The 12,831-nt window shown below is 28.9% G+C and overlaps 1 protein-coding gene across 1 annotated transcript in view; it reads left to right on the forward strand.

Moving 5' to 3' along the window:
- The first annotated feature begins 8,995 nt into the window (after positions 1 to 8,995).
- Positions 8,996 to 12,831, forward strand: part of LOC123293692 (probable serine/threonine-protein kinase nek3) — a 191,040-nt gene continuing 187,204 nt past the window's right edge. Inside the window, exon 1 of the mRNA XM_044874581.1 lies at positions 8,996 to 9,529. Within this exon, the coding sequence (XP_044730516.1) occupies positions 9,009 to 9,529 (521 nt within the window). The 5' untranslated portion in view covers positions 8,996 to 9,008. The remainder of the gene's footprint in view (positions 9,530 to 12,831) is intronic.

The raw sequence follows: 12,831 nt of genomic DNA on the forward strand, positions 1-12,831 counted from the left end.
GGATTCTGTTAAAATGACGTCCTAAGATTAATATACATGCAACACTTCGGCTATGTTCCGGCATACACTGTGGCCACTGTAAGGTATGACATTTTTTGATTATATTGTGAAGTCGTTCCTTTATTGCCAGCTAAACTGGTTACTGGTTAAAAAGGAACGCAGCCCAGTATACTGTCACTCCGTTTTTTGACACCGTTTTCAAATGAAAATAATTTTTATTAAAAAATTTTCTGTTCCAAAATGGCAGTATTTCATGATGTCATTGAGGCAGTGAACTGGTATTCTAAAACGGAACGAATAATTCTCTCCAGTAAGAGCACTGAACAGTGGTCGCAGTGTATATCGAAACCCGCCCTTACTTTACTTCACACAAGTATAATGAATAAACTTTATTTTAGGTAAGAATTAAGCAATTAGGTAAATTTATTAAGATATTTAAAATAATAATTACATTTATTTTTTAATTCCAAGGCATTTGAAAAAATTAACTATTTATTAGTAGTTTTCAACATATGTATTTTGTATGTTTGAAAACAACTAATTAAATGAATTAAATTTTTCCTTGATTTTCTTTTCAAAATACATAATTTTTTTACTTATATTTTATTTTGGATTGATTGGGTCAAAACGAAAATTCATATTAAATGTAAAATAAAAAACAATTTTTGAATTTATTAGAGACTGTGATCTCCAAATGATTATCGCAAATTAATAAGCTTTTCAAAAAATTCAAAAATTATTTTTTATTTTACATTATATTTTAATTGCAAAACCATGTTTACGTAAATTTAAAAAAAAAAATTATTTTTCACACTTGGACTATGTGAATTATTTTTTATTAGATGGCTCTAATACTTACATCAAATTGTTACCGAGAATTAAATCGATTTGTGGCAGTATTTATTGTATATATACGATTACTTTCAAATCGGAATTTATTTTCGAATTTATGTACCTATTATTCATACCGATGATATGATAACTAGAGAGTGTGAAAGGCATCATCGATCAAAGAATTGAGGCGAACTGTTTAAACTAAATTACTGTAAATGACTGATCGTTGTGCTTTTAAAAAACGGTTGAAAATTAAATAAAATTTACGAAACCATTGGCAATCAAATCGGATGATTACATAAATCATTCATTCAAAGGAACTTGGCGTATTCGGCATTATTGCTTACTCATAAAGTCAATAATCAATAATGAAAATCACAAAATTTCTCTTTTAATTAAAGCATTTATTACCTGTAATTTAAAAAGAATCCCGTTCAGGATTAATTTTTGAATAAAACAAAAAATTGTATTCGTCATTTTTAGTTTGTCTTTTGTAGACGTTTTTCGGTGAAGCGTCCAGTTTTTTCAGACGATTTTGAATTTTATTTTAAAATGAGTATATGAAAGTTTTTGATTTGCCTCTTGTAGGCGTTTTTCGGTAAAGTGTGCAACTCTTTCAGACATTTTTTAATTTTGTTTTAAAAATTCCAGTGACTTAAAGCGTTTGCCACAGGGTTTTTTTTAATGATTAGTAAATATACTTAGTAAAAAACTTTTGATAAAACTACAGTCGCTAATATTAGTTACAAAAAGGTAGAGAAAATGTATGGTTGAAAATTTATTGATTTTGACAGTATTTGTAAACTGCACCTTATAGAAACCTTATCATATTTTTATTTCTTGATACAAAGCAGAAGACTGCCAATATATTATTTTAAACTCATTATTTTGTACAAATACTCCTTTATGTATATTCTTTTAATTTCTTTAAATAGGCAAGGTGAATCGAAAAAAAGAATCTTTTGAATTAAAGTAGTATTGAAGAATCGACACCTTCCCTATTAAATAAATACCTGTAATTTTAAGAAGTTTTGTATCGATTTTGAGTTTTTAAAAATAAGAAATATTAAGTAAATTAAGTTGTATTAAATTAATTTCATATAAATTTTAAGTACAATTAAAAAGAAAACATTAGTTGCTTTTTATAAATAAATATAAAATATACAAAAAATAAAAATATCATATTAATACAAATTGCTTTAGACAAATGCTCTGCATCTTAAAATGCAAATTATTCTAAAATTATACAGAGTGCTCTATACCATGTTCTTCTTCCTTCGTCTTATTCAGGCTTATTCAGGAAGTGCAGGGTTCTACAGACAATTATAGAACGCCCTGTATATATGTAAATATATATTTATTGTAAAAAAATAGTGCCTGGTAAATTCGTAAATTCATTTCTATTTCGAGCTTTACAGTAAATATGATTAGTACATTATTTTTTTTAGTAATGCATAGCGTTTTGTTTTGAATAATTATTATTTATAAATATAATTGTAAAAAATCTGCTCTTTCATAAAATTATTTATTCGATTTATCTATTTTTCTCGATCATTACTGTGTTATTTATGATAAGTATATGCCTATTATTAAGAAAAAAAAGGCTCTAAAAACTCAAGAAAAGAAGGCTCCTTAAAACTCAAACAATGCTAAAGTCAGAAATAGAATATTACACATCTAGGGAGCAAAAGTAAAAAATATCTCAGATTTCATGTTCATTGTCACAAACATGATATCTATGACATACTTCACTTGCTCCTGTAGTGTGTATAATATTTTTCTGCCTGATGGAGGCGGAAAGCGGCAACTTTGTCCCGCTGTACTAAACGAATACGTTTGACAAATAACATGAAATCTGAGCTGAGAACACATGGCAGAATGCTGGAACAGAGGAAATTAAATTTTTTTTAAGGTAGTATGGCAGTATTTAGGATCACAGTTAACTACTTTTTTTTAAATTTATTCAAAAGAACATAGTTCCTTACGTTAAGAGAAAAATAAGCGCTGAATTCAAATTCTCGTAATCCAATTTCTATTGAAATTGTTTTATAAATCGTCCATCTTTCTTATTTGAGACATATTTACTAATAAAAAAAATACATTTTAAATGTCGTTGACTTGTATATATTTTTGTTATCGAAAATAATTAAAATTCTACACGTGTGTTTGTTTGCTCAAAATAATTTGAAGTATCTCGGTATCAAACATTTGACATCTTAGATTGCATGTACCAGTAATACACTAATATCAACTTAAAAATTCTGCGAAAGTTGTTGTTATTGCTTAGTTCTAGTCAAATTAATTTCTTAAAAATAGCTCTTAGTTTTTAACTTATATTATGAATAATAAATAAACACATATTATGAGAAAAATTATATATTAAAAGATTTTTTTTTTAAATTATTGCCAATTTAGAGTGGTATGACTTGGATATTTCCATGCTACCTTAAAGGTAATCAAAAGAAAACGCTATAAAAGAAAAATAGAATAATAAAAAATTTGGTTAATTATTTTATGTAAATGTTTCTATTTTATAGTTTGAAATTTATTTTATATACAATAAGTGCAATTAGATTTAACAGTCATTTTATCATGAAAAAAAAAAATAGCTAAAGGTGCTTTATCTGATTATATACAAATAAGCTTGAAAAAAAGTATAAAATGAAAATGCAAAATATATATTTATATGTATGTTTCAAATATAGTTTTTTACTGTTTATAATAAATAAATAATATATTATATATACATTATTAAAGTGTAATAAATAAAAAATATATTTTAAAAATTATTTTCGTTTTGTTATTTTGGTCTCTCGTCAGACAGATGGGCCAAGTGTTGGGTAACCTGAGGGTAATGTGCGAGTATTCGACTGAGGAACAAAAGTCAAGGTCACATGGCTTGGAGGCGAATGGTGGAAGAGGTCCACACTGGGCTGTGGCGCCTACAGATTCTATTTTGACCTCTCAATAAACAGCATTAATTTAAAAGAGAGAAAAGTCAGTGAGTTTTTGTATGTTCGGTGAAGAAGGTAGGTATGGAATGAGCGATGAAATAGGTGGGTATAGATATAAAGTAAATCATAGTTTAAAGAAAACTAAAAAAAACACGCTTTTATAACTAGCTGATCTAAAAAGTAGAAAGTAATTTCTACTTTCTGTTTTTTAGTTTCTTAAACAAAGATTATTAATATTTAGAATGTTATCTGCACTTCCACCATCAAAGATTTTATAATTAATCGATAATCTTGAAGATTCTGATTAGGATAATCGGCCAAAATTTTTAAAATATTGTATTTTCATCGATCCTTGATAAGTGTCCGAAGATCCTATTACGTAGATACATAGATGCATATTAAGCTAATAAAAGCATGTTAAGAAACTTGTAGTCTAATGTATTTAGGAAAAATTTAAGTGAAGATTTTTTAGTGATTTTTAGAGAGATATGCATATAGTCTAAGAACATAAATTTGGAATCCTACCTGATGGTTTAAGACTACTGTCCTAAAAATCGCAAATGAGGGTGTATTTCCTTTCCTGTTTATTTCCGAAAATTTTATCAAATTCGTAGAAAATCATTAAATTTTTCATTTTAATAACACTTCAATAAGTGAGTATACTCCTCTATATACGAAAAAATTGTTTGGAGCTTACACCAAATTTTGGCCCAGAACCTCCGAATTCTAAATGCAGTCAGTCAAAAAAATTTTTTCCACCGATAAAAAATTTAGTAGCGAGAAACAGACGAAACACAAATAAAATTTCAGAGATAGGCACGGTGAAATAATACTATTTTATTTTCTTAAAAAATTTAAAAATAAGAGTAACTCTCTTGCCGATGCCAACGCTAAACAGGATCGACATTTCTTTACTACTATTGACTATACCTCTTGACTTATGATTATAGTAGACTGTGGAATATAAGCGAATGATAGCAGCTATATGTGGGCGGCGTATTTCTTATCTTGACGAAGTGGTGGAAGCGATAGGAATTCCAGGGAATGTGCCATATATTTACATGTTAAATTTATAATTTGATCATAAAAGAGTGCTTCAATTTAACTTATTACAAACTTGAATCTTCTTAAGAAGCCCCAATACCGATCAGAATATTTTAGAATAGGCTCAGTAACTGAGAAACAAAATGTACTCGTGGGTGATAAAGATTAACGAACATAAATAGAATGTTTAGAAAATTTTGGAACTTTTGAGAAGCTTTGAAGCATTGGTTAATTCATTTTGAAAATGAACCAATAAACTTATCTCCCCTGATAGAAAGTTATTGTTTTCACCTCGAAAAATGAAATCGGAAATTTTATATTTGTATACTTTGATATGTCTACAATGCGAAAATGACTTTTAAAATGTATAAGGATTCGTTTTTCGTAGCAAATCATCTTCAGTGCCGGCAACAGAGCCTCTTCCAAAAGAGTGTATAAAAAATAACAATGCAAATAATAAATATATTCTGTTTTCTGTAATGTAATAAAAAGAAAACTTTTGTTATTGTACAGTAATATTCGAGAAAATGTGACAGCTAAAACTAATAACCATAATTACGTGTCATTAACTTTCATTTGCTCTACAAAAAAGTTTAGCTATTTTATTATCAATAGGTTTTTTAAACATTATTATTTCATATTTTTTTTAGTTAGATAAGTAATGTTAATGTATAAAACGTGATTAGTAATCGCCGAAAAAGACTGTTGTCTAGATATTTCATCCCTAACACGTTATAAATATTCTTAAATCATCTGAGAGATTAACTAGGCGCAAATCAAAGGGGGAAATCGGAGTAAACTGAAGGGAAAATTTGTATAAAATAACGAAAAAAACATAAATTATTTCGTTCACGCAATTTTGGTTATATGTTCCTATTCATAATGCAGTTTAAGAATTCGATGAGTTTCTATCGATTGCTGGAGTGGAAATAAGTTTTTGGAGGGTGCTAATATCGAACCGTTGGCTAAAACTTAGCCTCTTTGAAATCTGAAGTTGTGTGGTATCGGTTTATTTGTTATTTTGAATTGCGAGTCGAATAAAACCAATACCGATACGCTAAAATCATTTTTTTTTGGCTGCTTTTTGTCGACATCATTCTCAAGGAAACGGTGTGGTCGTGTTTGAAGCGCGAGGTGAGGTGTCGTATTTGTAATGATTCAACAGAGGATATGATTGGTAATTATCTGACTCACTTGCGAGTTGCGGTTCAATTAGCAAGGGACTGTGGAGACGTTTCTAGTTTGTGGACACAGGCTAGAAATGCGTGTCGCCGCGTTAATAGAAAATTCGGAGTATTGATGGCCGACGGTGGTCACTGTGGCCAGTGTACTAAAAATGTACTACTTCATGGAAAACCTAGAAGTGTAACGATTTAAATAAAGGTACGATTTAGCAGACTATAAATGTGGTATCTCTTTTAATACTTCTTGAATAAAATATTCGATCAATGGGTGAATTTGGCTTCTGAAAATAATGACATATTTACTATCTTATGAAATTATGTATTGAAAATTTATTTAAATGAGACTTTGCATACATTTTCATATTTTCTTTTATCATCATTGACATTTGGATCAAAATTTATTCTGATAGAAAGTGTAATTTTAATCTTATATATTTAAACGAGCAATTCTTGAATATATATCAACAATCTTGGAAAAGGCTAGTACGATTTTCATGAAAATTGGTATGCAGTGGATTTTTGGGGCGAAAAACCGATCTAGCTGCAAAATAGGACCCTTCCTGACATCTATTGGCGACGAAATAAAGTACATTACCGGGCCGTTCAAGTTGGTAATTGTGTGGAGACATTTAAAATAATTCTTAAATTAGTGATAAAATTTGTGTCTTTTTAACTCAAAAAATACCGAGTAAAGGTCGGTCATCCAGGTACTAAAATTAAATGGTCATATTTAAAAAAAACGTAATATACGGGGTTGTTCACGTTATCCAATATGTAATATAAAGTCTAAACTACTTGATTTTAAGATAATTTTGTTTCTGGCATAGATGTCAGAAAACATTAAAGATTTCGAAGTTGTATTTTTTCGAAATATTCTATATTTTCTGAAAATATAGTAGTAATTTTAATGTATAAATTCTCTAAAGGATTTTAAAACCAAAATTCGTATTTAATTGTTTTTATAATCTGTATATGTGAAATATGTATCAAGGTTTACTAATTTTAGTCCCAAGTTTGTAATGCTTAGACATATTGATGATACGAACAAAATTGAGGTTTATAAAATCATATAAGTAGTTCATTTTCGGTTGTCGAGCTTCGGTTTCGGTCTATCTATCCGGCTGTCCGTCTGTGACCGCGATAACTCAAAAAACAAAAACAATATCAATCTGAAATTTTTTATAGCGTGCTCAGGACGTAAGAAGTGAGTTTGAGTTCGTAAATGAGCAACGTAGGTCAATTGGGTCTAGGGTCCGTAGAACCCATCTCATAAACCGAGATAGAACAATAGTTTAAATGTTTATCAACGGTATCTTCCATTGATTCTTAAACTTAATTAAAAAACAATTTAGGTTTTCGATCAATCTAGAATAAGTTATACAAAATGATACCTAAATTTTGTACGATGGAATTCTGATCTATTTGCATTGAAATTTATTATGCAAAGACCTTGTATTTTACTAGATACAACTAAGCCAGTGTTAGTATTATGACTTTAAGCGGGGTTTTACACTCGACGTAGACTATATATTCTAGATAGGAACCTTCAAATTTCAAGAAAATACATTGTTCGAAAATTATATTATTTAAAATAATCTTCCGTGTCTCAAAATGAAAATATTTTTACAGCAGTTCTATATTTACTGTATGTTCAATGTTGGTTTAAGAAGGCACAACTTATGCATTATATACATACATACTTTTATTATGCTTGTGATGTAAGTTTATATAAGTGGTGGGGCAATGTGATGTCACATTGGAATTAGACGTTCTCTGTCTTTCATATGCACTCTGCTAACAGTGGTAATAACAGTTCTAATCAGACATAGGACATTGCCATTGCGCGGGGTGTGACTCTATGCTCATAGAGGGTTCTCTTCCCCTGTAAATTTGACGTCACTGTAGTGCCAGTATAAAGCGAGAGAGCATCATCAAGCAGCCAAGTACACGTATGATGTGTTTTTTCTATGGTCAATACAACATTGATTAATAAAGTATTTTTAAGATTGCTTTTAACAAATTTTTAAACAAATTGACACTAGTAATTACAAACAGGATTCAATTTGTAAAAGGCACAGGGGTATGTTCACATATTCACGCTCCAAATATCGAATTTCGAGCTGGATTCACTGTGTATTTAATGACATTCATCACATTTCAGGGATTGACATGAATAAGAAAACAATAGTTGTTCACAAAATCATCTAATCGTCTAAGTCCATTTCCGTTTGACCGTTTGCCTGTCCGTGGAAACGATAACTCTCAAACGATAACAGATATCAAGCTAAAATTTTTATAGAGAGCTCAGGACGTAAAAAGTGAGTTTGGGTTCGTAAATGAGCAACATAGGTCAATTGGGTCTTAGGTCCGTAACATCTTGGAATTGCAATTTTTAAGGTTTGAGTTACTTCGAACTTTTGAGTGTTGGAAAAAATGATTCAGTTTTGTTTTTTAATAAATTCAATTTTTAATTTTTTTTTATCAAATTCAAGGTCATTAGAAACGACCTTGACTACTAAATTATTTTTATTTTTTATCAAATTCAAAGTTATTATTCATTGTGTTGAGATTTACTTTGTGGATTTCCATATTCAAATTAAAACAACAAATAAGTAATACAAATATAACATTTGTTGTTTTAATTTCAAAGTTATTAGATACGACCTTGACTACTAAATACTACGCCTGGACCTAAACTATAGAAATTAAAAAAAATTCATTCATGATTAAAACGATATTTTAATAATATTTGACCTAGAAATATCATAAAGAAAACAAAAAAAATTATGTTTTGATTAAAATTAAATTCAAACATATTTTGATAAAATATTTAATGTGATAACATACAAGGTATAGTAAAAATAGATCATAATGTTAGTATGCGCGGGGAGTTAAAGTTTAGACTAAGCTTATATGCGGGGAATACATTGTGAGGTGCACCGGCGTGCTCAGTGTACCGCTCTTGGTTTGCCAGTAGTGCGTAGCAGCCAAGATGGCAGACGGTTTGTGTACGGAAGATGGGACTTATATGAAAATACAAGAAAATAATAAAAGAAAAATAATGTTAAGTAATAATATTGTAGGAAATGTTGGTGAAACAAAAAACAATTGTGTAACACATGTTATGATAAGTGATCAGAAGAAGATGTGTAATAAAAATAATGATAAGAGTAGTAATAATATTAGTGAGTCTATTATTTGTAGTGATAAGTCATTTTATATTGATAGTGACAGTGGCCAATTGTGTTCGAAATTTACGAGTAACAATGGTGGTTGTGTTCAACAAAATGATAATACCACCACTACATTATTAAATGCATCGTCGCCTGTCGTAAATGTAATCAGTGCTAGTGCAGGACCTACAACTATAATAACAACAGACGGGGGCGTTGTTATGCCGTCTCCTCCATTAACGTGCGCCGATTCTTCATGCTCATCTTCGACTGATCCGCATGATGATTGCCGAAAAAAACGATGTGCTGATCGTTATGATAGTTCCGAATCATCCGACAGGTAATTTTTTTCTCTAAAAATATAATTTATTTTAAAAATATATAAAATAAACAACAAATGAACTAAAAATGAGAGGAAGGAGATGTAAGCAAAAGAGACGTAAAGTAAATGGAATGGATGGAAAACAAAACAACAAATACATCTATCTACCCACCTACCCAAAATGGGTATAAAATAGGCTTTAAATTCTCTCTATGTGAATACTTAACTAAAAACCATTTATTTTAACTTTCAGAGACTGAACTGAGAGTTTACAAATGTTGTGTGTGCGTTTGTTTCACTCTGTTTCATGTAATTGTAAATAATGTTTATGCTGTTTTTTGTTCATTTGAAAAAGCTGAAATGTTTTTAACGATTTTAGTTTTAGAATAAATATAAAATGGAATGAATATTATATTTTAGTATTATTTGAAATGCTTTTACTCAAATTCTATTTTGACTGTATGTTAGTTTATACATATCTTGCTTGCTGTACGTTCAACCTTCAACGTTCAACGTTGGTCTCTTGGTATACACAACAAGTTTGCTCTATGCTTTTATTGATTTTTTGTTCAAATTTTTGTTGAATAAAATAAAGATTTGTTTGCTTTGATAAAAAATTTGTTATCTCTTTTACACTTTTACAGGATAATATAAGGGAGTAGTCAGCGAATTTAAGTCTTGATCAAATGTGTCTTTTTGGAGAGTGAACTCTAAAGATCACTAAACCACAAAATTTTGATTTTTGAAGTCTTATCTTATTAAAACTTTTTTATCAGAAACTAGAGCATAAAGAAGATTTCTGGCTTACTTTACTTGAATTCGAAAATATTTACGGAAGTGTTATCGCCATGACAGAGACTTTAATGAAAGTCGTGATTTGACTTAGGTCTACAAACGCATTTTCAAATTTATGAAACGTCTCATGTCATTAGTGATGAGCGAGATCAAGACCATAGTTGTCTTGACGATTATATTTTGGAATTGGTCTTGCACTATTAGTTTTAGTCTTGTAGAATTTAGTTAAGGTGTTGCAGAATTGAGTCTTAGTATTGCAAAAATAATTCCAATCTGAATCAATCGAGTCTTGTTTTTGATCTGACATTAACTATATTTTGAACTTTAAGTTTCGATTGATACTTATTGTATTATTCCAGATTTTTTTAGAGTTTTACTTTTAATAATCATAAAAAAATTAATCAATTATCTTCATATAAATTATTTATATAAAATGATGAGAACAAATAATAAAAGTCTATCACCCAAACTGTGTTATACCGAAAGTTAGTAGATTATTTATTGTTTTTTCTCAATTTCTCCGGTTTTACTTAAATTGCGAAAGAAAATTTACTCAGGTATAATAAAAAAGCACAATGAAAAATTGTCTAGAGCGTTCATTAATTATTTTAAACAATAAGTTTGGTGAAAGTATTTTGTTATGAGTCTTTTTTGCGAAAATAAGTCTTGGTATTGCAGAGTTTGGTGTATGTCCTGATCTTAATTCATAGAGATAAGTTCTTGGTACAATCTGATCAAAATGGTACCTACTAGATTGGTCTTGGTTTGAATCTTGAAAAATTTGCAAGACCAAGATTGAAGGATAGGTACTAATTTTCCTCATCACTACATGGAATGTACTTTGAGGATACTTGCTGGCTTGAACGGGTCAGAGTAAAATTATCGTGAATAGAGTGAACGAAATTAGAAGAAGAATTCGAAAATGGCATTTTAAATGAAAAGATCTATATTGTTAATATCAAATCTGCAAGGATAAGATGAATTTTTAGCTTAGAAAGAAAATATTATTATACACTACTTGAATTATACGAATTATATTGGTGTCGAAGAATGTGGAAAAAAGGGTTCGTTTTTCCAACGCCAATAAAACCATTTCAATCCTTAAAATTTGAATCCATACTTGAATAATTGGATAACTTGACCACTGTTTTAAGTAATGTAGCCCACCATACTTTGAAGGCGTAAGAAGTTTCTGAACCGATCATAATTTAGATTAAGGCATTCACTGCTAGGAGTATTTTTGTATAATGAGTTTTTTAATTTTTTAATAAAAGTAAAATATAGAAAAACTTTTTTTCCAAATATTTTTCCTAAAACTCTTTGTCAAAGTTTTCAGCTGAATTGTTAAAAGTGCTTCAAGCTTTCATATTATTTCATATTCAAACAACTGGCTCACATTCATGATCTAACTTATTTACACTAGCCCTGCGATTTCAACTTATAATTCATCGTAAAGTAGCTAAATTTCTTAAATTTGATAAATAAACTTTAATCTTTTACTATATACATGAAAGGAGAATAAATTTATCTTCTAGAATTGTCTGCTAGCTTCCGTTCATTATTTTTCAACAATTCCATAATATTTGTATTTTTTGTTTATTTGAATATTCCATTAAATTTAATCTGCGATATTCAGCTCCTAATTCCACGTTGAAGTACCCCTGAATTTTCAAATACAATATTTGAAAGGGCTTGTTAAATAAAGGCCTGTAAAACCTGAAAATATATTTTAAAATTTTATAATATTTATTTAAATATAATTATTAAAATATAAATAATATATTAATATAAATAAAAATATAATTTATTCAAATTAAAATATATTTTATTTTTAAAATAAAAAGCATCCAACATGAATTATTAAAAGAGGAAATACACTTTAAGTATTTTTCATAAACATATTACATGTTAAATGATTCATTATATCATTTCAGAGTTTTTGTTTTTTAGCTACACCATACATAATTTATTTTTTATATTCCTTGCATTCCAATTTGATGCGCTAGAGACAAGAAAAAGCGAAGAAAATGTGTAGAACATTCTCACAGTTTCATATAAGCTTCTTTTAGTTGGCAAAAGTTCTGGAAATTTCAGCATGATCGGTTTGTAAATTTTCAAATTATTATTGATCAGATATTTGTTATTGCTTTTGTAGCATTTTTAGAATATAATATTCAAATTATTTTAAATTTTCCGGACTAATTTTGTCCTACGAAGAGCTTATTAGCAGTACAGATGTCGAAAAAATAAATTATTTAATAAACCATGGTGAGTAGCAGTTCATGTATGTTTTGTCTGTGATTAGGGCTTTTAAGGTATCAGAGAATATTTTTAAGATTTTGGTACAAAAACTTTTAGCGGTAGTAAAAAATGAAATTACAACAAATTTTACGGTTACGGAACCCTAAATTCGCACTTGAAGCATAGCTTAGAACACTGTCCATTTAATTACCTCCTAAACGAAATAACAAAAATCAAAGTCAGTTCATCCATTACGATGCCACAGATAGACAAGTAGACAGACA

The sequence above is a fragment of the Chrysoperla carnea genome, chromosome 2 (genome assembly GCF_905475395.1).
Source record: "Chrysoperla carnea chromosome 2, inChrCarn1.1, whole genome shotgun sequence".
NCBI classification, from domain to species: Eukaryota; Metazoa; Arthropoda; class Insecta; order Neuroptera; family Chrysopidae; genus Chrysoperla; species Chrysoperla carnea.